Raw genomic sequence first — 25,550 nt, forward strand, 5'->3', positions numbered from 1 at the left:
TTAACTTCATGGGACAAGATGTTTAAATCATGTGTAGGCTAATGCAGTTGTGTTGTTTATTAAACAAGGCCTTGAAGACAACACATTTATGCTTTTATGAAATTGGTTTATTACTAGTCTACTATACATAAAATACAGCAACATTTAAAACAAAACACACTCTTACTACAGATTAGAATACATGTGTGGTTTTTGTAGTATTGCAATTACACAGATTTAGGCCTAGATTAGGTTCAATTAAAAATGTAATTTCAAAATCTAAAACTATAGCTCCATATGAAAGATATAACATGATTGGAGTGGTCCCCTCTACATACAAAACACTGTATTAATTTACTCATCATTGTAAAAACGTAAACATTTTATTTGGGAAATTGTCAGTTAAATGTTAATGAGTACTTTACAAGCAAAATTCTTGTTTACTTTATTTTACCTCTTAAATTTATTTTATAGCACAGGAATTACCGTAGTTACCGTAGTGTAGGGCTTAGCTGCTGTACGTCAACAATTGCTTTGTCTACGAGGAAAAAAAGAAGAAAGAGTGCTGTGAAAGAGAGGGACACAGTAGATGTTTCTAGCAAGGCATTCATCAGGAATTCTTTCTTATTAGTGGGCTATATCATGCAAATAGCGGTGCAGTATAGTCATCCTCTCCACAGCGTTCAGTGCTACTGCACTTGTCAACTGCACACTCCTTAATTGTTTTCATTAATTAATTATTACTCAGGTCAATCATTAGGTGCTCGTATATCTGAGTTTTCCCTTTGAAGCTGGAGGCCAGCAGAAACTCTCTGTTGTCAATGGACACCAGAGAGAATGCCCTTGGTGCCTGGATGTTTAGATCCTGGAAGTAAACAAATTGGCCCCTCTTCAAGTCCCACTGATAGACCTGCGTCAGGGAGTAGTCGCTGCCGAGGATGGCGTACTGCCAGTTGCCGATGGAGATGGGCTGGAACACCATGGAGCCTCGCGACGGCATTGTCTGTACCTCTTTGAACATGGAAACGTCCCACCTCATCACCTTGGAGTCCCCGATGAAACGCGTCAGGCAGATGAAAAGTTCACTCTTCACCTTAAAGTGCTTGACCGCAAACACGTCCTCCATTTCGGGGATATCAGTGCGCCGGTCAAACTTCTTCAGGCTCTTGCTCCACTGATAGACAACAGGCCTCTGGGAACTGCTTGCTAGGATCAGATGGGGCTTACCAGTGATCTCCAGGTACTCCACGTCTGTGTCACGGTACCAGGCATGGAGGGACTGGTGAGAGTAGAACCCATTGCCATTCCATTTGTACACTGTGGTAGAACCGGCCTTGGAGCTGTCGGCGATCACGAAGAAGGACTCACCATCTATAAGGAAAGTCTCAATGTCATTAGGTTTCCTGATTTTCAGGATGTCAATGTCCTGGATTTTTATGAATTTGTTGGCAGAGATGTCCCGCTTGTAAATGTGAGAGCCACCAAAGAGCTGGGCTACAATGATGAACAGCTGATTATCAATCACCATGGGTTTGCATACCACAGTGGATGTACCTGTAAAACAAGGACCAAAAACTAAGTATTAGTACATAGGAACATAAAGTAAATATTTGTGAGAAAAACACTTCAAACATACAACTATACATTTTAGGTTACAAAATATATCGTTTTTTTGGTAAGACAGATACAGTACTACAATATCAGTTCACACTTGGCATATCATTTCATCATCTGATGATATACTGTAAAACACATATTGCTCACTTTGAACGCTGTCATAGGTTCTGAAAACCGTTTCAACGTGATCCCATTCCAGGAAGCTGCATGTACCAGTGAAGGGCTGAGCAAACACAACAAACTGGTCCATGCCAAAGGTAAAGGACTCCACCGAAATGGATTCAAACGTCAGGGGCTGATAAGAGGCAAACTCTGCAATACAAAACAGATGTATTCATGTAAACAATTTGTTTTTGATTAACATCACTTCCAGAGGAGGCAACATTACTGGAATTCTTCCTTGGTGACTGTTTCAGTAGTTTGTAGGCTACTGTAGGTACATACTCTACAGTGTAATTAATCCCTAGTGTTATCATTTTCACTTTATCCTGACTAGTAATTCATTTACAGTCTTGGCGTCTATTGGAGTCTGAGTCTATTGGAGTCTAAGTCTATTGGAGTCTATTGCATTTAATTCAAATGGCCACAGTGCTGAATTTCACAAGGCAGCAATAGTTAAGGAGATTAACATTCCAAGGTGTGAAATAATAATTGCACCAATCACCTGCTGTTATGCAGTCAAATGACCCGGGCACAAGGTCATTGATCAGTTTCCCTTGGAAAAGCGGGGGCCCACTGCAGGAGATCTGGTCAACTGTCGCATTGGTGGTGCGCATCCACTCCACCAGCCACTTTAGTTTGCAGTCACATTCCAGGTGGTTCCCTCTCAGATCTCTGGTAAAAACAGGTTAGCAAAGTATGCATAAATCAAAACCTGAATATTTTGAATGAAAAGATACTCACACTTTTTTGGTTTAACATAAGTACACTTTAGATGTTGACGTTACCCATAAGGCCGCTGGTTATGTGAAGAACAAAAAAAGACTCACACTTTAGCCAAAGCATCCATGCCCTTGAAAACATCTTTGGGTAATGTCTCAAGGTTATTATAGGCCAGGCTCCTAATAAAAAAGAGGAAAACAATGTGAGTTTTAGACCACAACAGGAAAAATACAGTATGTCCTGAATCAACACAATATATTGTGGCTGACTTCCAAAAAGAGACGTTCTTGGAACCCAGCATTAGGTTTCACTCTGTCACTGGATAGGCCCTTTTCAGATGTATGAGTAAGGTTACAGAGCAGGTATTATATTTAGTTTTGCCCCCCAGGTCATATCGTTCTTGGTTATAATTAGATTTTCAAGAGTGGACTCATACAATCTACAAAAAATAGTGAAAGGGTATAAGTTCTTAGAATAATGATTCAGTAAACACATGTCCACTCATGTCTGTCTTTTTTTCTATAGAAAGCTACCTTTCAGAGTGTTGGCAAGGCATACTGATGATGGTCACATGATAAGTAAAACCAATGTTTTTGTAACATGTTTGCCAATATACATTATTTGGATTTCAAGGGTTTTTTGAGGGCCTGATGCAAATATTCTGGTGTGAAAACTGGAAATATTCACAGTCAGCGAGGTCACCAAGGTTACATGTGATATTAGACCCACCACAGAGTGTCCTTTGGCAACTTGATCTGGCAGAAGTAACCTAACGTAGCAGTCGTAGAAAGCTGCCTGAGCGTAGTCCCTACTTATGTTTTTCAGGGGAAACGGAAGTTAGGTTGAAAATACTGTATCCCTGACAACCAGAAACACCTGCTTTATGCCAAAATAGTGTATCCCTGACAACCATAAAGATCAACTTTATTCCAAAGCCACTAAGGGTGGGCAGAAGTGAGGGAGGTTAACCTTGTTCAATATCACTGGAATAGGACTTGCATCCTATGCATTTTTGACAATGATAAAGTGGACACCACCGAGGTCCATTTGCTTAATATTTGAATGTACCTATGGGGACCTCAGTCAACCATGTTGCTGATAATGGTATGCACCCTAGGCAGAAGCAAAAAGCCTGCAAGGATATTGGTTACAATACTCTATTTCTGTTTTCAAGTATGGTTAACACAATATGTAAATGACACATTTTCCACGATTTCAGATTGTAAGAAAGTAAAAAAAGGACATTCTTATACTTACAGGTGTATCAGTGCTTTTAGGCTCCGGAATGCATATGGTGATATTGAAGCAATTTTGTTGTTTTCGATAAACCTGTGAATGAGGTAATAACATGTAATAACATATTTTGAGGATTAAATCATCATATTATGCATTTTTTTGTATCTTATCCATTAGAGAGAGTACAACTCACAGGTACTCCAGATGCGGTAGTCCCAGGAACGCATCCTCATCAATTGAGTCAAACGTGTTGGCAGTGAAAAGACTGTTAAGAAAATAGAGAAGAGTTTACATTCCATAATTTCTATTACCACTGCTCTGTCACATTGTCGTTTTTACTCATACTTGAATATAAATATTTCCCAATGGTTGAGTTGAAAGCAACCCCTCTGCTAAAAAATGTGAACCACTTCATTTTCATTTATCCTAATCCTCCTGTTCACACTTGTACTGTTTTATTAAAGTTCCCAAAACAACTGTTTCACAAGCCTCTAATAAAAACATTTGTATTCCCAACAAAACATGTCATAGCACAGCCTATTCTGACAGTATTATTAATATTTCCCACAAACTCTGACTCATTTGGCACCATTAAGAGGGAAACCTCCATGCCAAGATACATGTTTTCCTGAAACTAATGTCTTGTGATAGATAATTGTGAATAATCTGTTCACATGAGGGACATTATGTGCAAGTAGGTTTTCACACTGTGTCATGTTGAGGAATGGGTGGTACCTCAGACAATAGCTTTACTGTAATGTTAAGAGTACTCTGAGAGAAGTTTATTGTGGTTTCATTTCATTGAGACATTTTTATTTCAGCTCAGCAGCCAAGACCCCCCCACCCCCCACCCAGATCATGTGCTGTCTGTTATGACATAACCCTGCTCTTCTTCCTCTGAGGGAACAGGGATGTGCTTTGTTGATGCACATGGACCCTCATTTTAGTAGATATTTTTGAAAAATAATTGAGTAACGACGTCAAACTCACAGAAGCTGTAGAGCAGGCGTGTGTAAGAAGCTTCCTCCAGTGATTTCGGTGAATCCAGACTTGACAAAAGATCTGCATAGAAACATGGTACAAATGAAATGAGGCAATATATCAGAACATAGATTCATATTATTGATAAATTATCAACCATTTAATTTGATTGTAGGTCTATATAATTTCAATTTGCTGCTTTACTTGCGCTGTTATTTTATTCTATTCAACATCTTCAAAATACTAGACAAAGAAAGATTGATCATACGACAGCCCCATATTAATGCCACTGCCAATATTATGATTTAAATAATTAACAATATTTAATTCAAAGCACTTACAATGAAACGACATCAGGTGGAAAGCTGTGAGGGACCGATCTTATATTTTCACACAGTGCATTATCTTTGGTGCACGTACAAGATGCGGGGCATCTAGGTTGCTTCACTCTTCTGGTCTCCGATAAAAGCAGGACCGTGGCGATCCAAATAAACACCATGCATCCTTTCAGGGTTTTGCTTGCATATCCCATCCTCGTGTTGCTCTCTGGTGACAACCAGTCCGTCGAATATTTCTGAACATGAACCTCAAGGAAAAATCCAAAATTAAAATGTTTCAATGCCAAATCTTGAATGTCTGTATTTGCTTCGATGAATTTGCAGTGATGAATGCAGCTTGTATCTCAATGACCAGGCACTAATCCAAAAGATTCGTTCTGCAAGGCGCAGTATTTACAAATGCAGGAGAGGGAAGATAAAACAAAGGTCTCCGATCCTTGGACAGATTAAAATCCTCCAAAATACGTTGTAATTCCAAAAGTGAAAATAGATCCAATATAGGCTACACAGTTTGTATAGTGTTATTTATTTGTAAGAACTAGGCTAGCTCTATATGTTTTATTATGAAGGTCTGAATACGTATCTATTTGGCTCGATCGGATAAGAAAAGATGAAAGCCTCAAGTCCCTGGAGAGCTTATTTTTTTGAGAGACGCAGACTATTATTTATGCGCGCACGAAATCCTTGAATGGTTAATGCGGAACGGCCTATTCATTAGAAGAGTCTATGGAAGCTGGAAGAGCACCTGCGTCTCGCTCATTGATAATGTTGCTATTGCTGCTGCTGCTGCTGCTGCTGATGATAATAGTAATAGGAATAGCATAATAAAATCCCAATTATAGCAATGTAGGCTAATAACAATATAATAAAAAACCAAATCAAAATCATAATAACAAAAACATTATAATAGCATATGTAATATGATGCAGCTATAATAATATTATCCTAAAATAATTATTTTAATCAGTTTGTTCCCAGCTGGCTCTAAAAGTCGCCTTACATTTCTGTGCTCAACCAAATTCTTTTTTCTTTTTAGCTCTCTCAGCGAACATACTGAATCAAATGCTGTGTCTTTGTTGAGTTCAATGGGGGATCAAACCCATCCAATTCAAATAACAGTGGAGTTCTGTTCAAGACTGGAAAAGTTCACCCCTGCCATCCCACCATTTTCCAAAGAGTTCAATTACAGTATTCAGAAGAATAAGAGATCTATTGTTCCCATTTGATATAACGGAATCTATAACGGAATCTTTAACGGAATCTATGAAAGCCCACATAAGTACAGCCAGGATAGCAGATATGGTTAATGGTTACTTCAAAACCCCATTTCCTTACAGTACATTTGCATATGCCCACATAAAATACAAATAATTAAAAGGGTGATTTCTCTGCGTGTGCATGTTCAAAATAGACTAAGGGCCTACTCTATTTAGAATTGTCTATTTTTGCCACTTCTTTTTTCCCCAAAAATCCATGCTTTTATTATTCAAATCAATACCTGAATATCTGATGCATGCTTGTGTGTGTATCTGCTTCTCAACAAATGTGATAATGGAATCAAACCATAGATTTGTTGAAAATATTATTTGATTTGGAGAGGTCCTGTAATTTTGGTTGTGGCCAATGGTCTTATATATATATACACTGAGTGTACCAAACATTAAGAACACCTGCTCTTTCCATTATATAGACTGACCAGGTGAATCCAGGAGAAAGCTATGATCCCTTATTAACGTCACTTTTTAAATCCACTTCAATCAGTGTAGATGAAGGGGAGGGGACATGTTAAAGAAGGATTTTTAAGCCTTGAGACAATTGAGACATGGATTGTGTATGTGTGCCATTCAGAGGGTGAATAGACAAGACAAAATATTGAAGTGCCCTTGAACTTGTGTATCCAGCCAACTTGACACAACTGTGGAAATCATTTGAGTCAACATGGGCCAACATCCCTGTGGAACGGTTTCGACACGTTGTGGAGTCCATGCACCGACAAATTGAGTCTGTTCTGAGGGCAAAAGGGAGTGCAACTCAAAAAAAGGAAGGCATTCCTAATGTTTTGTGCACTCAGTGTATATCATTGGTTGTAGCAGTTCACTGTTTGAAATACAGCAATTTGTGGTCTTTTCATGCACCTTTGTTTTTGTGTGAATCACAAATAGAGCTCGCCAGCTTGTAGCCCTAAAACCTGGAAGTAAGTTACCTACCTTTGGTTCGTTCAGCCATCCCTATGAGGAAAATGAATGGGGAAAGAACAGGGTTTTAGAATAAATGCGAAAATAAAGTCTGGGGTTAACACAGGCGTAGGAAATCTTATGTTTTGTTCTATGAGCCTTTATATGTTTTTTATTATTACATAAATTCTTCAAAATTCACATGACAGACCTTATTTTCGCCTTTTATCCAAAAACGACATTAATTTTCCCCACACCCTTTGTCCAACGAACCATGGCGGAGTTAGTGCCTACAAAAATACGCCATTAGAATCTCTACGCTCTGCTCTCTAACCATACACGTTCTCTTATACGTCATCATACGCGACTTTCTTAATGTAAACAAACAGTAGGCTAATCGTGAGCATGGCGATACATATGAACAGACTCGTAAATGTAGTTGAATCTCGACATTATCTTAGGTCAGAAACAAATGTCTGCTTTATACTCGATCCGTTTGTTTCATCCATATCACAATACCTAGCTAACTATCTGGCCATAGTCAACAGTCATAGGCTAGCTTCAATGTTACATGGCTAGCTGCATACGTTACCCATTGTGTGCAACATAGGAGACAAGACAACGCTAACGTTAGCTACTTACAGTGTTGGGGAACCTACTCTGAAATCATAGTTTACCACACTACCAAGTAGCGTACTTCACACTAGAAGAAGTTAAGCTACACTAAAGCTACCCTTAAAAAATATATAGTTTACTTAACTAAAGCTACTTTGAAAAAGTATTTCACTACCACCAAGCTACTTCGGGAAAAGTGATCATATCTACATCGGAAGTGTCTTAGACTACAAATTGCAAGACTTAATCACTTTGGTCAGGTGTTAACAGACTGTGTAATTAGACCATTAAACACAAAAACGATGTTTCAAGTGAGAATTATGCAGGTCTGATGCTGAAAAAGTAAGAAATTATTGCCTATTTCCGAGATACTGTATGTTCTTCTCTTTTTGCAAAAAATGAGTATGTAGTTCCAGTAGTTAGCTACACCGCTACATTTAGTATTGACTGTTTTATTAGGATCCCCAATTAGCTGCTGTCAAGGTAACGGCTACTCTTCCAGGGGTCCAAGCAGGAAATAAAACACAACACAAATAATACATAAAATATATAATACAATACAAAATATATAAAATTGTCTGCGTCTCGTCACAGTCTCCATTGTGTCGTAAGGTGTTCTTTTATCAGATTTTTTTCATCTGGTTTTATTGCTAGTTTGAGTTACCTGGGGTGGCACAGAGTTCTATTTAACCATGGCACTATTTAATAAGGTGTATTTCCCAGCCTCCGTTCTTGACTTGGGAACTGTGAAGAGACCTCTGGTTGCATGTCTCATGTGATATCAATGACTGTCAGAAATGTGTGCCAACTGCTTGAACAGACAGTTCGGTATCTTCAACACATCAACACCTCACACAAAGACCAATAGTGATACAGTCAATCTCTTCTCTTTGAGGAAAGCCAGGAGAGATTGACGTGCATGTCATTGACATTCGCCCTCCGTGTACATTTAAGTGCAAATACTCTGTTCTGGACCAACTGTAATTTGCCAATGTCCTTCCTTGCCGCACATGACCACACAACTGGGCAGTAGTTCAGGTGCGACAAAACTTTAGGACCTGTCTGGTTGACTGAGGTATCAAGAAAGCAGAGCTGTTGAGTCGTCAGCGTACATAGACGCACAGGCTTTATTCAAGGTCATTAGTAAAAACAGAAAAAAATTATGTCCCAAGTCATTACATGGCAAAACAAGGTTTGAATTTAGTTCAACTATAACCAAGCTATTGCAAAATGTAGTTTGATTACTAGTTAAACTACATGTAGTTCACTACTCCCAACATTGGCTACTTCCAGTGCATTCAGGAAAAGTATTCAGACCCCTTCCCTTTTTCCACATTTTGTTACATTACAGCCTTATTCTAAAATGGATTAAATCGTTTTTTCCCCCTCATCAATCTACAAACAATACTCCATAATGACAACGCGAAAACAGGTTTTTAGAAATTTTTGCAAATGTATTAAAACCTGTTTGGGATAGGGGGCGTATTTTCACGGCCGGATAAAAAACGTACCCGATTTAATCTGGTTACTACTTCTGCCCAGAAACTAGAATATGCATATAATTAGTAGATTTGGATAGAAAACACTCTAAAGTTTCTAAAACTGTTTGAATGGTGTCTGTGAGTATAACAGAACTCATATGGCAGGCCAAAACCTGACAATTTGTTCTTCTAGGGCATCTCTATCAAAAATACAACATCTCTGCTGTAACGTGACATTTTCTAAGGCTTTCATTGGCTCTCAGAAGGCGCCATAAAGTGGAATGAGAGCTCTCCAGTCTCTGGGCGAAAAACAGCAGGAGTTTTTGTGAGTGGTCATGCTGAGAACAATGACACGAGTGCGCGTGCATGAGACGACTCCATGTTTTTCTTTCAGTGTTTGAATGAATACAACGTCGGCCGGTTGGAATATTATCGCTATTTTACGAGAAAAATAGCATAACATTTGATTTTAAACAGCGTTTGACATGCTTCGAAGTACGGTAATGGAATATTTTGAATTTTTTTGTCACGAAATGCGCCGGCGCGTCACCCTTCGGATAGTGACTTGAACACACGAACAAAACGGAGCTATTTGGATATAACGATGGATTATTTGGAACCAAAACAACATTTGTTGTTGAATTAGAAGTCCTGGGAGAGCATTCTGACGAAGAACAGCAAAGGTAATCACATTTTTCTTATAGTAAATCTGAGTTTGGTGAGGGCCAAACTTGGTGGGTGTCAAATTAGCTAGCCATGATGGCCGGGCTATGTACTCAGAATATTGCAAAATGTGCTTACACCGAAAAGCTATTTTAAAATCTGACAGCGCGATTGCACAAAGGAGTTCTGTATCTATAATTCTTAAAATAATTGTTATGTTTTTTGTCAACGTTTATCATGAGTAATTTAGTAAATTCACCAGAAGTTTGCAGTGGGTATGCTAGTTCTGAACATCACATGCTAATGTAAAAAGCTGGTTTTTGATATAAATATGAACTTGATTGAACAAAACATGCATGTATTGTATAACATAATGTCCTAGGAGTGTCATCTGATGAAGATCATCAAAGGTTAGTGCTGCATTTAGCTGTGGTTTTGGTTTTTGTGACATTATATGCTAGCTTGAAAAATGGGTGTGTGATTATTTCTGGCTGGGTACTCTCCTGACATAATCTAATGTTTTGCTTTCGTTGTAAAGCCTTTTTGAAATCGGACAATGTGGTTAGGTAAAGGAGAGTCTTGTCTTTAAAATGGTGTAAAATAGTCATATGTTTGAGAAATTGAAGTTTTTGCATTTTTGAGGTATTTGTATTTCGCGCCACGCTATACCATTGGATATTGGCGAGGCGTTCTGCTAGCGGAACGTCTGTCCCTAACAGGTTTTAAAAATAAAAAACAGAAATACTTTATTTACATAAGTATTCAGACCCTTTGCTATGAGACTCGAAATTGAGTTCAGGTGCATCCTGTTTCCATTGATCATCCTTGAGATATTTCAACATCTTCCTTGGAGTCCACCTATGATAAATTCAATTGATTGGACATGATTTGGAAAGACACACACCTTTCTATATAAGCTCCCGCAGTTGAGATGGTAGAACCTTCCAGAACGCCAACCATCTCTGCAGCACTCCACCAATCAGGCCTTTATGGTAGAGTGGCCAGACGAAAGCCGCTCTAAAGGCACCTAATGGACTCTCAGACCATGAGAAAGAAGATTATGTGGTCTGATGAAACCAAGATTGAACTCTTTGGCCTGAATGCCAAGTGTCGCGTCTGGAGGAAACTTGGCACCATCCCTACTGTGAAGCATGGTTGTGGCAACATCATGTTGTAGGGATGTTTTTCAGCGGCAGGGACAGGGAGACTCATCAGGATCAAGGGAAAGATGAACGGAGAAAAGTACAGAGAGATCCTTGATGAAAACCTTCTTCAGAGCGCTCAGAACCTCAGACTGGGGTGAAGGTTCACCTTCCAACAGGACAACATCCCTAAGTACACAGCCAGAACAACATAGGAGTGGCTTCAGGACAAGTCTCTGAATGTCTTTGAGTGGCCCAGCCAGAGCAAGGATTTGATACCGATCGAACATCTCTGGAGAGACCTGACAATAGCTTTGCAGTGACGTTCCCCATCCAACCAGACAGAGCTTGAGAGGATCTGTAGAGAAGAATGGGAGAAACTCCCCAAATACAGGTGTGCCAAGCTTGTAGCATCCTACCCAAGAAGACTCAAGGCCGTAATCGCTGCCAAAGGTGCTTCAACAAAGTACTGATTAAAGGATCTGAATACTTACATAAATGTGGTATTTCAGTTTTTTATTGTTAATAAAAAACTTTTTTTGCTTTGTCATTATGGGGTTTTGTGTGTAGATTGATGAGGAAATATTTTTTTTAAATCCAATTTAAAATAAGGCTGTAACGTAACAGAATGTGGAAAAAGATTGCACTGTGTATACAGTATCTCACAAAAGTGAGTACACCCCTCACATTTTTGTAAATGTTTGAGTATATCTTTTCATGTGACAACACTGAAGAAATGACACTTTGCTACAATGTAAAGTAGTGTGTACAGCTTGTATAACAGTGTAAATTTGCTGTCCCCTCAAAATAACACAACACACAGCCATTAATGTCTAAACCGCTGGCAACAAAAGTGAGTAAGTGAAAATGTCCAAATTGGGCCCAATTAGCCATTTTCCCTCCCCGGTGTCATGTGACTCATTAGTGTTACAAGGTCTCAGGTGTGAATGGGGAGCAGGTGTGTTAAATTTGATGTCATCGCTCTCATACTCCCTCATACTGACTGGTCACTGGAAGTTCAACATGGCACCTCATGGCAAAGAACTCTCTGAGGATCTGAAAAAAATAATTGTTGCTCTACATAAAGATGGCCTGGGCTATAAGAAGATTGCCAAGACCCTGAAACTGAGCTGCAGCACGGTGGCCAAGACCATACAGTGGTTTAACAGGACAGGTTCCACTCAGAACAGGCCTCGCCATGGTCGACCAAAGAAGTTGAGTGCACGTGCTCAGCGTCATATCCAGAGGTTGTCTTTGGGAAATAGACGTATGAGTGCTGCCAGCATTGCTGCAGAGGTTGAAGGGGTGGGGGGTCAGCCTGTCAGTGCTCAGACCATACGCCGCACACTGCATCAAATTGGTCTGCATGGCTGTCGTCCCAGAAGGAAGCCTCTTCTAAAGATGATGCACAAGAAAGCCCGCAAACAGTTTGCTGAAGACAAGCAGACTAAGGACATGGATTACTGGAACCATGTCCTGTGGTCTGATGAGACCAAGATAAACTTATTTGGTTCAGATGGTGTCAAGCGTGTGTGGTGGCAACCAGGTGAGAAGTACAAAGACAAGTGTGTCTTGCCTACAGTCAAGCATGGTGGTGGGAGTGTCATGGTCTGGGGCTGCATGAGTGCTGCCGGCACTGGGGAGCTACCGTTCATTGAGGGAACCATGAATGCCAACATGTACTGTGACATACTGAAGCAGAGCATGATCCCCTCCCTTCGGAGACTGGGCCGCAGGGAAGTATTCCAACATGATAACGACCCCAAACACACCTCCAAGACGACTGCCTTGCTAAAGAAGCTGAGGGTAAAGGTGATGGACTGGCCAAGCATGTCTCCAGACCTAAACCCTATTGAGCATCTGTGGGGAATCCTCAAATGGAAGGTGGAGGAGTGCAAGGTCTCTAACATCCACCAGCTCCGTGATGTCGTCATGGAGGAGTGGAAGAGGACTCCAGTGGCAACCTGTGAAGCTCTGGTGAACTCCATGCCCAAGAGGGTTAAGGCAGTGCTGGAAAATGATGGTGGCCACACAAAATATTGACAGTTTGGGCCCAATTTGGATATTTTCACTTAGGGGTGTACTCACTTTTGTTGCCAGCGGTTTAGACATTAATGGCTGTGTGTTGTGTTATTTTGAGGGGACAGCAAATGTACACTGTTATACAATCTGTACACTCACTACTTTACATTGTAGCAAAATGTCATTTCTTCAGTGTTGTCACATGAAAAGATATACTCAAATATTTACAAAAATGTGAGGGGTGTACTTACTTTTAAGAGATACTGTACCTTGCCCTCAGGACTAAAAATATGCATATTGTTGCCAGCTGGCAATGGCCATGGTCAACAGCAAGTAGCTAAAGCTAGCAAGCAAAATGACTGGCTATTAAATTTGGGCTAACGTTAACCAGAGTTAAAGTAAAGTGAGAATGCTAGATACTTTCTCCCCAAATGATCAAATCCTTCCTATATCTCAAATGTAGTTACTGATATAATAACAAAGTTTACAAAACAGCATCAGAACCAATTCAGCCTCACATCCTGACCTTCACAATTGCAGATGTTGGTATCACTGCAACGCATCCCTGGTGTGATGTTTCCGCCAGTCTGCTTAGATGGACATTTGATAAAGCTGACCTTACAATGAGTGACATACAGTGCATTCGGAAAGTATTCAGACCCCTTGACTTTTTCCACATTTTGTTATGTTACAGCCTTATTCTAATATGTATATATGTTTTAATTCCTCATCAATCAATAGGGCTTCCGAGTGGCGCAGCGATCTAAGGCACTGCATCTCAGTGCAAGAGGCGTCACTACAGTCTCTGATTCGAATCCAGGCTGAATCACATCCGGCCGTGATCGGGAGTCCCACAGGGTGGCGCACAATTGGCCCCGCGTCGTTCGGGTTTGGCCTGGGTAGGCCGTCATTGTAAATAATAACTTTTTATTAACTGACTTTCCTAGTTATAGAAATGTAAAATAAAATCTACACACAATACTCCATAATGACAAAGCAAAAACAGGTTTTTAGAAATTTTTGCAAATGTATAAAAAAACAACTGAAGTATCACATTTACATAAGTATTCACACCCTTTACTCAGTACTTTGTTGAAGCACCTTTGACAGCGATTACTGCCTCGTCTTCTTGGGTATGACACTACCAGCTTGGCACACCTGTATTTGGGGAGTTTCTCCTATTCTTCTCTTCAGATCCTCTCAAGCTCTGTCAGATTGGATGGGGAGAGTCGCTGCACAGCTATTTTCAGGTCTCTTCAGAGATGTTAGATTGGGTTCAAGTCTGGGCTCTGGCTAGGCCTCTCAAGAACATCCAGAGGCTTGTCCCGAAGTGCTTAGAGTCATTGTCCTGTTGGAAGGTAAACCTTCAGCCCAAATCAAATTTTATTTGTCACATGCGCCAAATACAATAGGTGTAGCCCTTCAGTGAAATGCTTACTTACAAGCCCTTAACCAACAATGCAGTTTCAAGAAAATATTTTTTTAAAGTAAGAGATAAAAATAATTAAAGAGCAGCAGCAAATAACAATAGCGGGGCTATATACAGGGGGTACCGGTGTCGAGGTAATATGTACATGTAGGTAGAGCTATTAAAGTGACTATGCGTAGATAATAAGAGAGGAGCAGCAGCGTGGGGGGGGGGACAAATGCAAATAGTCTGTGTAGCCATTTGTTAGATGTTCAGGAGTCTTATGGCTTGGAGCTGTTTAGAAGCCTCTTGGACCTAGACTTGGCGCTCTGGTACCGCTTGCCGTGCCTTAGCAGAGAGAACAGTCTATGACTGGGGTGGCTGGAGTTGTTGACAATTATTTGGGCCTTCCTCTGACACGGCCTGGTATAGAGATCCTGGATGGCAGAAAGCTTGGCCCCGGTGATGTACTGGGCCGTACGCACTACCCTCTGTAGTGCCTTGCGGTCGGAGGCCGAGCAGTTGCCATACCAGGCAGTGATGCAACCAGTCAGGATGCTCTCGAACGGTGCAGCTGTAAAACCTTTTGAGGATCTGAGGACCCATGCCAAATCTTTTCAGTGTCCTGAGGGGGAATAGGTTTTGTTGTGCACTTTTCATGACTGTCTTGGTGTGCTTAGACCATGTTGATTTTTTTTTGATCTGGACGCCAAGGAACTTGAAGCTCTCAACCTGCTCCACTACAGCCCTGTTGATGAGAATGGGGCCATGCTCGGTCCTCATTTTCCTGTAGTCCACAATCATCTCCTTTGTCTTGGTCACGTTAAGGGAGAGATTGTTGTCCTTGCACCACACCTTCAGGTCTCATCGTTGTCGGTGATCAGGCCTACCACTGTTGTGTCATCGGCAAACTGAATGATGGTGTTGGAGTTGTGCCTGGGTGTGCAGTCATGAGTGAACAGGGAGTACAGGAGGGGACTGAGCACGCACCCCTGGGTTGAGGATCAGTGTGGCAAATGTGTTTTTTTAATTGTATTTTTTACCTTTATTTAACTAGGCGAGTTAGTTAAGAACAAATTCTTATTTACAATGACTGCCTAGGAACAGTGGGTTAACTTCTTTGTTCAGGGGCAGAACAGCATATTTTTACGTTGTCAGCTCGGGGATTCGATCCACCAACCTTTCGGTTACTGGCCCAACACTCTAACCACTAGGCTACCTAGGCTTGAAACATGGCTTGAAACATGTTAGTATTACAGACTCAGACAGGGAGAGGTTGAAAATGTCAGTGAAGACACTTGCCAGTTGGTCATCGCATGCTCGGAGTACACGTCCTGGTAATCCGTCTGGCCCTGCGGCCTTGTGAATGTTGACCTGTTTAAAGGTCTTACTCACATCGGCTTGCTGAGAGTGTGATCAAACAGTCGTCCGGAACAGCTGATGCTCTCATGCAGGTTTCAGTGTTACTTGCCTCAGAGAGCATAGAAGTTATTTAGCTTGTCCGGTAGGCTAGTGTTACTGGTCAGCTCTCAGCTGTGCTTCTCTTTGTAGTCTGTAATAGTTTGCAAGCCCTGCCACATCCGACGAGCGTCCAATTCGATCTTAGTCCTCTATTGACGCTTTGCCTGTTTGATGGTTCGTTGGAGGCTTAGCGGGATTTCTTATAAGCTTCCTGGTTAGAGTCCCGCTCCTTGAAGGCGGCAGCTCTACCCTTTAGCTCAGTGCAAATGTTGCCTGTAATCCATGGCTTCTGGTTGGGGTATGTATGTACAGTCACTGTGGGGACGACATCGTTGATGCACTTATTGATGAAGCCAGTGATTGATGTGGTGTACTCCTCAATGCCATCGGAAGAATCCCGGAACATATTCCAGTCTGAGGTCCTGAGCACTCTGGAGCAGGTTTTTGTCGAGGATCTCTCTGTACTTTGCTCCGTTCATCTTTGCCTCGATCCTGACTAGTCTCCCAGGCCCTGCCCCTGAAAAACATCCCCACAGCATGATGCTGCCACCACCATGCTTCACCTTAGGGATGGTGCCAGGTTTCCTCCAGACGTGACACTTGGCAATGAGACCAAATATTTTCAATCTTGGTTTCATCAGAATATAGAATCTTGTTTCTCATGTTCGGAGAGTCCTTTAGGTGCCTTTTGGCAAACTCCAAGCGTGCTGTCATGTGCCTGAGAGGCTTCTGTCTGGCCACTCTACCAAAAAGACCTGATTGGTGGAGTGCTGCGGAGATGGTTGTCCTTCTGGAAGGTTCTCCCATCTCCTTAGAGGAACTCTGGCTCTCTGTCAGAGTGACCATCGGGTCCTTGGTCACCTCCCTGACCAAGGCCCTTCTCTCCCGATTGCTCAGTTTGGTCAGGCGGCCAGCTCTAGGAAGTCTTGGTGGTTCCAAACCTCTTCCTTTTAAAAATGATGGAAGCCACGCCATGCTGCAGAAATATTTTGCTACACTTCCCCTGATCTGTACCTCGACACAATCCTGTCTCGGAGCTCTACGGACAATTACTTCGACCTCATGGCTTGGTTTTTGCTCTGTCATGCACTGCTAACTGTGGGACCTTATATAGACAGGGGTGTGCCTTTCCAAATCATGTCCAGTCAATTGAATTTACCATAGGTGGACTCCAATCAAGTTGTTGAAATATCTCAAGGATGATCAATGGAAACTGGATCCACCTGAGCTCAATTTTGAGTCTCATAGCAGAGGGTCTGAATACTTATGTAAAAAAGGTATTTCTGTTTTTAATTTAATGAATTTGCTACATTTCTAAAAACCTGTTTTTGTTTTGTCATTATGGGGTATTGTCTTTAGATTGAGGAAGTTTTTTTTATTTAATCCATTTTACAATAAGGCTGTAATGTAACAAAATGCAGAAAAGTGGAAGTGGTCTGAATACTTTCCGAATGCACTGTATATTCCTCTATGCGTTCTCAGATTTTTTGACATAGTGGGCTTCTTCCAAAATAATGAAAATTTCATTAGCCACCTTTTCTGTAGATTTACCTGTTCTTGATTGCTAAATAATAAATTATAGGCCTACTGTTAGTGAGGCTATATGGCATGATGACAGAAAGAAAACTCTTCTTGCAGGTCCATAGAGGCGGAGGGTATGGCTCTGACTTCAGTGATGATGAGGGCCAGGGAGAGACATCTCAAAGTGGAGGGAAAAGGCAGAGGCCAGATGACCGTATACAAATCTAAGGGGACTAAGCACGAACCCCTGAGGCACCCCCGTGTTGAGGGTCAACGTGGCAGATGTGTTGTTGCCTACCCTCACCACTTGGGGCCGGCCTTCAGGAAGTCTAGGATCCAGTTGCAGAGGGATGTGTCCAGTCCCAGGGTCCGTAGCATATTGATGAGCTTGGAGGGTGCTATTTTGTTGATCGCTGAGCTGTAGTTAATGAACAGCATTCTCACGTAGGTGTTTCTTTTGTCCAGGTGGGAGAGGGCAGTGTGGAGAGCAACAGAGATTGCATCATTTGTGGATCTGTAGGGGTGGTATGCGAATTGGAGTGGGTCCAGGGTTTCTGTGATGATGGTGTTGATGTGAGCCATGTCCAGCCTTTCAAAGCATTTCATGGCTACAGATGTGATATTCATTTAGACAGGTTACCTTGGTGTTCTTGGGCACAGGGACAATTGTGGTCTGCTTTAAACACGTAGGTATTACAGAGCTACCTGATGAAAGTATTTTCTGTTTATTAGTTTGTTGTTTATTCCATTCATCTCTTATACAGTTCACCATTGAAATGCCATTACGGGGAGTCAGGGACATACATTTGTAGGCCCATCTACTGTATCAACTGACAGCTCTAGTCAGAAGTCATTCAGAGCTCTACCTTTAGATGGCGATAAAGGCCAAGACATGTTTACTTTGACACAGTTGTCAGGGGTTGGCAAACGTGCTCTTGTAATACCAAAAGGCAGGCACTAAGATTTTTAGTTTGCCTCTTTGGATTTCGACTGGGGAGAGGAGGGTGAAATGTAGCAACCACAGATTAATTACTATGCTTAGTTGGTGAGTTGATTTGTAGGATTAGGTGGGGTACCAGGTTAAAAAAAAAAACTACCTGCGGCATCCCAATATCAAAGTTCACCACTTCTGGTTAACATTAATCTTGGAAACCGAGAACAAAAATCTTGCGTAATTGCGTCAGGTTCTGGGGGAGATGTATGAAAAAATATATTAACAAGACTATTGTCTCTACACCCCCCCCCCCAAACGGAAACTCTCAGCCAAAGCATGGGCCAAATGCCTCCTCCCCTTCAGAAATGTAAAATATACGAACACCTGCCAAATCGTGATTTACCAAATGATCAGTGACCAAAAATCTGTGCGCTGTAACCAAGTTCCTCGTTAGTCGTTGCATCCCACAGTCTGTTGACAAACACTACGATACCATCCGATGTTATGTGCATGTATGTACACGACTGATTAGGTTAACATTTTCTTGTCTCAAATCAAAAACTCAACTTCCACTGTGAAAATAATCACCAGAGAAATGTATATCCTTACAACAAAAAGATCCATCTTCCTGGTATTCAGGAAGTAACTACACAAATAGACCTTCAATTATCCACTTGTAATTCATTTAAGGTCCAATGCAGCCGTTTTTATCGCAATATCAAATCATTTCTAGGTAGAAATTAAGTACCTTACTGTGATTGTTTTCAATTAAAATGGTCAAGAACAAACAAAAATAGCTTTTTCTCATGCAAGAATTTTGCTAGGACTGTCTATGAAATGTCTGAGTGGGGAAGGGAAAACTAGCTGGAAACTAGCTTGGAACTCTTTCTTATTGGTCTATTAACTAATTTAATAGGCAGGCCAAAACTCCATCTGACCAAAACAGGTAGACATTTCAGGTGGTCTTTTCAAACAGCTCTTACACTAAAAGGGCATTATCATCATTTTCACAGTATTATTCAAACCTCAAAGCGTGGTGTTATATAAAAAAAACAGTCTAATAACGGATGTAAAAAAAGAACGATAGCAAAAATTTGTTATGTAAAAATTATTTCATACTCTACATTTAGGGGGGCCACAAGGGGGTCCAGAATTGTTGTCACAGGGGCACTGCCCCCCCCCCCCAGAACCGCTAGTGGGTGAGAGCACTGACACACTTTGAGTAATGCATTGAACACAATGATCTATTCTTGCCGCTCTGAGAAAGCTGAATAAGCCAATATGCTGTACCTGATTAAGTCACTCTAGCTAATCCCGCCCTCGTTTACTGCCATTCTGTAGGAAGTGGCGAGGGATTTAAAGGCTGACTCAGATCATCAAAATTCACAGCCAATGGTCTTTCACTCCTCAGTGGGATACAATGACCAATCCGTGACCTGGAATCAGATCAGGTCATCTACGTGGTCTTTGTGTAAGAGTAAGTCGGAGGCCAGACACGTTCTCTCTCTGGCCAATGCCACGGCCATGTTTTATCAGAGTGATTCTCTAGTTTCATTTTATCGCTGTCTCACAGGTCATGTTTTTTGTAAGTTAGGTCATCTATTAGCATTGACCTAATCATGTGCAAAAAACATTAGTTGCCTGTTTTGGCCATAATAGGAAGGGTTCAGCAACAACAAATTCATACTATATAAGAGGTTTTATAATTGATTTATATTTTATTTAACATCCGTTGCCAAAGGGATGATACGCCTCTTCCACCCTCATTTTGACAAGATGCTTTTGTAAGAAGGACCGTCTCTCCTCAGCTTTGTGTCTCTGTCTTCTCCTCTCTGGTTGATGTGTTCGTGTCTGCCATCCCTCTTACTGTCTGAGCCATAGCACACTGTTTACATGCCATCTGTTTTCTTACATCTTCTGAACCAAGCATGTGTGCTTAGCTAAGACCATGTCTGTCCATCCCCATATGCCAATGGTCCATCCGTGTACTTTTACCATGTGACAATGCATGCTCCTTGACACCTAGTTGACACTTCAAAAATGTGTCTAACAATTCAACAGTTTGATCAAATCATATTTAATTTGTCACATGTGCAGAATACAATAACCCCATAACCAACAATGCAGTTTTTTGAAAATAACAAACAAAAAAAAGTAAGAGATAAGAGTAACAAATAATTAAAGAGCAGCGGTAAATAACAATCGCGGGGCTATATACAGGGGGTACCGGTATAGAGTCAATGTCAATGTGCGGGGGCCCCGGTGTTGAGGTAATTGAGGTAATATGTACATGTTATAGCTATTAAAGTGACTATGCATAGATAATAACAGAGAGTAGCAGCAGCGTTCCCGGGGGGGGGGGGTTAGCTGTTCATGAGTCTTATGGCTTGGGGGTAGAAGCTATTTAGGAACCTCTTGGACCTAGACTTGGCGCTCCGGTACCGCTTGCCGTGCGGAAGCAGAGGGTCGCATACATCGCACCGAACGTGGATCCCCCGTTCGTCTACGGATTGTTCAGTGAGCTGTTGACATGAGTAAAATTGTTTTGCACTCGGTTCGCAAAGTACTCGCGTCAAGCACACATGATTGGTGTATCCGTGCTATAACACCGTGGCCATTAAGCTTGTGTTTGGAGAATCCCCAGTCTGAAGTACGTAGGGTTACGTCATGATGAGACAGGATGACATGGCATTGTAATTGCTGATGCCCTTTTGGCTTTGTGAGGTTGACAAGTGAAACTCCCTTGGGATGATTTGGGATATTTGCTGTCAATTCCCTGTGTTTACTGTTTTAGTGGTCTGGTCACTGGTAAACAGTCAGTTTACATGGAAAGATGTATTGATCAAGCAAGGCCAGTAGTTCACCTTTCGACGTGTCTGTCTGCACACAATTTGTTTTTGTTATGGGTTGGATACTGTCGGTTCCAAAGTCCAAAGCAATATAAACGGTCCCGTGTGGCTCAGTTGGTAGAGCATGGTGTTTGCAACGCCAGGGTTGTGGGTTCGATTCCCACAGGGGACCAGTACGGGGAAATTTTTTTTGAAAACGTATGCATTCACTACTGTAAATCCCTCTGGATAAGAGTGTCTGCTAAATGACTAAAGTGTAAAATGTATAAACAGTTGTCAAATATTCTAATCAGAGTTTATTATTATGATCACTTTTAAACAGCAGATATCTTTCAATATGTTTTTTTTTTTTTATAGGGCACACACCCAATTCACAGAGTCTTGGTTCACTTAATCACTTTGCCTCAAGTTCAACATAGCATCAGCATTTGTTTTTATAAACAATATTTGTGAAATTATTTGTGACATAATCATAATTTATCTCTGTTTTGGAACAGCTGTTTGGTGAAACCTTACAGCATGTTTTGGAACAGTTGTTTGGTGAAACCTTACAGCATGTTTTGGAACAGTTGTTTGGTGAAACCTTACAGCATGTTTTGGAACAGTTGTTTGGTGAAACCTTACAGCATGTTTTGGAACAGTTGTTTGGTGAAACCTTACAGCATGTTTTGGAACAGTTGTTTGGTGAAACCTTACAGCATGTTTTGGAACAGTTGTTTGGTGAAACCTTACAGCATGTTTTGGAACAGCTGTTTGGTGAAGCTTTACAGCATGCTTTGGAAAGTCAAACTGAAAAGAAGGCAGCTGCAGTTTGTCCAAATTGAAATGAAATGGAGATTCCATTCAGATCTGTCTCTCTTAAGAATGGGCCTCTCCCTATAAAGTTACCTTTTATTGTGTAATAGGCTTGATAATAACAGCTACCAGGGTTGTTCCATGAAAAGAGGGCCTTTTGGGTAGTTTAGTTCTTTTAAAAAACATATTTTTATTTCACCTAATTTTAATATTTTTCCATAAAGAGTGAATTCACTTCATTCAAAAAAACATATTTTCCCAACTCGAGGTCAAATTTAGAAAAATGGCACTTAAAGTAGCAATTAAAGTAACAGGGTTGACCGTAACAGAGGGAATGGAAGCATGTTGTGTCCAACGGGGAGGGGCAATTGAATGCAAGCTTTGCCCTCCCCCCTTTTTCCTCAGAACAGCCTCAATTCATCGGGGCATGGACTACAAGGTGTCGAAAGCGTTCCACAGGGATGCTGGCCTATGTTGACTCCAATGCTTCCCGCTGTTGTGTGAAGTTGGCTGGATGTCCTTTGGGTGGTGGACCATTCTTGATACACACAGAAAACAGTTGAGTGTGAAAAACCCAGCAGCATTGCAGTTCTTGACACACATGCTGGTGCTCCTGGCACCTACTACCATATCCCATTTTTAAGACACTTAAATGTTTTGTCTTGCCCATTTGCTCTCTGAATGGCACACATACACAATCCATGTCTCAATTGTCTCAGGGTTTGAAAATCCTTCTCTAACCTGTCTCCTCTCCTTCATCTACACTGATTGAAGTGGATTTAACAAGTGACATCAATAAGGGATCAAAGATTTCACCTGGATTCACGTGGTCAGTCTATGTCATGGAAAGAGCAGGTGTTCCTAATGTTTTGTACTCTAAGTGTACACTGGAGTTGCTTACCAAGACGACGTTGAATGTTCTTGAGTGGCCTAGTTACAGTTTTGACTTAAATCAGCTTGAAAATCTGAAAATGGCTGAGCTTGAAGAATTAAAAAAAAAGAATACTGCACAAATATTGTACAATTCAAGTTTGCAAAGCTCTTAGAGAATTACCCAGAAAGACTAGGCAGCTGTAATCGCTGCCAATGACTCAGGGGTGTGAATAAATATGTAAATTAGATATTTCTGTATTTCATTTTCAAATGATTCTCCAAAATATCTACAAACATGTTTTGTCACTAACATTATTGGACTTTGTGTGTAGATAGGTGAGATGGAGTACAACTACGACCGGAAGTTACTTTTCCTAGCAATTCTCTTAACCTGGTACGTTAATTCTCCTAACCTGGTGCGTTAGTTCTAACCTGATACGTTAATTCTCCTAACCTGGTGCGTAAGTTCTCCTAACCTGCTGCGTAAATTCTCCTAACCCGCTGCGTAAATTCTCCTAACCCGCTGCATTAATTCACCTAACCTGCTGCGTATGTTCTCCTAACCTGCTGCGTACATTCTCCTAACCTGCTGCGTTAGTTCTCCTAACCTGCTGCGTATGGTCTCCTAACCTGCTGCATAAGTTCTCCTAACCTGCTGCGTATGCTCTCCTAACCTGCTGCGTATGGTCTCCTAACCTGCTGCGTTAGTCCTCCTAACCTGCTGCGTACGTTCTCCTAACCTGCTGCGTACATTCTCCTAACCTGCTGCGTTAGTTCTCCTAACCTGCTGCGTATGCTCTCCTAACCCGCTGCATAAGTTCAGGGTGAAGGCATGGCCACTGGCCAGCCCTGGTTCCTGCCTCCTACATTACCCATGTACATGTTTCTCCCATTGAGCTTGATTATTAGTGAACAATGTCATAATGAACGGCACAGGAGAACACCCTTGTTGAGCTTTACATTGGCATTTCTCGCATTGCAGACTACCCTATGTATCTGCATGTTGTCCTCAAAATAAGGATAAAACTTCATATACTTGAAAATTATTTCCCTCCAGCCTGTTCTCTTTAACCAAACCTGCCCAGATGCAGGTTTCTGCAGAGTCATGCAAATACAGTGTTTTTACACTATACAGTAATACCTTAATCTGACACTCTAAATTTCTCTATTCTGTATGGTATGGCAATGCAGTTGAATAATGTCACTATTGTATTGAAGGCCACTTGCTGTGTGGGAACAAGCTCTGTGAGAAGGAGGAGGACCTGAAGAGCTGGGAGGTGAACTTTGCCCATGTGGAACAGGGAGAGAAGAGAAACACACTGGTCAAACTCAGTAAGAGCTCTGTTGTTTACATGTTAGTCATTTAGCACACATGCTTATCCAGCCTGACTTACAGGAGCAATTGGGGTTAAGTGCCTTGCTCAAGGGCACATTGACAGATTTTCACCTAGTTAGCACAGGGGTTAGAACCAGCAACCTTTCGGAAACTGGCCCAGCGCTCTTAACCACTAGGCTACCTGCCACTGGCCGTCTAAGCTAGGGCTGGGCCTTCAAGCCTCGCGCCGGTATCATGGTGTGGCAAATCGCATTAATAAAGCCTAAAGAATGACTCCTTCTCGTATTGTGATCCCTGAGGAAACTCAGAACATGCAAGGTAAACTTTTTTAAAGCTTTTTCTGTTGAAAAACTATATCCCACATATAAGTACAGTAATGTACACACACTTAAAAGAAAACTCCACCCCAAAACAATATTTTTGTAATTGTTTCATTAGTCCATTGTTGACATAGTCCCAAAAATGTTTTGCATGTCAGCAATCAAGTAGAGAACAAAAGAGGACAGGTCCACCCTTTGTGCTATGTCATGACTGACCTGAACCAACTATTGAGATGTGCCTTTTGTTAAGTAAATCAGGTGTTAAATTAAATGAAAAGGAGACTGGAGTAGGACTTTAATGTTTATGTATTGATATCAAGCAGTCTGTCAAAATGATAATTTCCCAGATGATAAAGAGGGATACCTAGTCAGTTACAACTGAAATGTGTCTTCGGCATTTAACCCAACCTCTCTGATTCAGAGAGGTGCAGGGGCTGCCGTAATCAACATCCACGTCTTTGAGTTAACTGCCTTGCTCAGAACAACAGATTTTTATTTTGTCAGCTCAGGGATTTGATCCAGCAACCTTTTGGTTACTGGCCCAACGCTCTAACCACTAGGCTATAAGCCCTATTCCAACTGTTTGCTATACTAACAGGGGTGGTATTATCTAGGACTCTGCCCGAGTGCTCTTTTAAACTATCATCCCAGGAAGTTGACTTGCTAATTGTTCCCTGTCAGTTTATCTTCATCCATTGACCACTAATGGGGTCTCTGGCCCCTTTTAACGGTGTCAAAATGTCACAATTAATGTTTGAAGATTGTCTGAACTTAAACAAAGGACTCGTTTTTTTCAGGAGAAAAGAGGTGATCGCCAAGAGAAAAAGACAAGTCGTCTGAGGAAAATCAAGTTGAGCCACAGGCAAAAAGATCCAAGAAAGCAGAGACAAACATCAGAGGAGACATAAAGGCAAGACTCCACC

The 25,550-nt window shown here is 41.3% G+C and overlaps 1 protein-coding gene and 1 long non-coding RNA gene across 4 annotated transcripts; one reads left to right on the forward strand and one right to left on the reverse strand.

Annotated features, from left to right (window-relative positions):
• Positions 1-85: 85 nt before the first annotated feature.
• On the reverse strand, positions 86-8,029 carry LOC100195253 (Leucine-rich glioma-inactivated protein 1). 3 transcript variants are annotated; one of them, XM_014158250.2, is made up of 11 exons: positions 7,850-8,029; positions 7,419-7,497; positions 7,241-7,261; positions 5,037-5,281; positions 4,705-4,776; positions 3,908-3,979; positions 3,736-3,807; positions 2,586-2,657; positions 2,261-2,430; positions 1,744-1,908; positions 86-1,533 (listed from the first exon to the last, which is right to left on the reverse strand). In XM_014158250.2, exons 4-11 carry the CDS (start codon positions 5,225-5,227, stop codon positions 713-715), a joined length of 1,635 nt encoding a protein of 544 aa, XP_014013725.1. In that variant the 5' UTR covers positions 5,228-5,281; positions 7,241-7,261; positions 7,419-7,497; positions 7,850-8,029; the 3' UTR covers positions 86-712.
• On the forward strand, positions 8,017-25,536 carry LOC106578985 (uncharacterized). The gene is made up of 4 exons (XR_001322559.2): positions 8,017-8,164; positions 23,304-23,365; positions 24,190-24,303; positions 25,425-25,536. It is a non-coding gene; the product is annotated as an uncharacterized lncRNA (long non-coding RNA).
• Positions 25,537-25,550: the final 14 nt, after the last annotated feature.

Source organism: Salmo salar, chromosome ssa19, assembly GCF_905237065.1.
Source record: "Salmo salar chromosome ssa19, Ssal_v3.1, whole genome shotgun sequence".
Lineage (NCBI taxonomy): Eukaryota > Metazoa > Chordata > Actinopteri > Salmoniformes > Salmonidae > Salmo > Salmo salar.

Bases quoted from the DNA above. Each gene is read 5' to 3' on its own strand.
- LOC100195253 (XM_014158250.2), bottom strand. From the start codon at position 5,227: ATGGGATATGCAAGCAAAACCCTGAAAGGATGCATGGTGTTTATTTGG. The intron at 2,658-3,735 runs GTAAGTATAAGA...CTTTTTTATTAG, and splicing joins CTAAAAGCACTGATACACCT to GAGCCTGGCCTATAATAACC. The intron at 2,431-2,585 runs GTGAGTCTTTTT...TGTTTTTACCAG, and splicing joins ATGGATGCTTTGGCTAAAGT to AGATCTGAGAGGGAACCACC.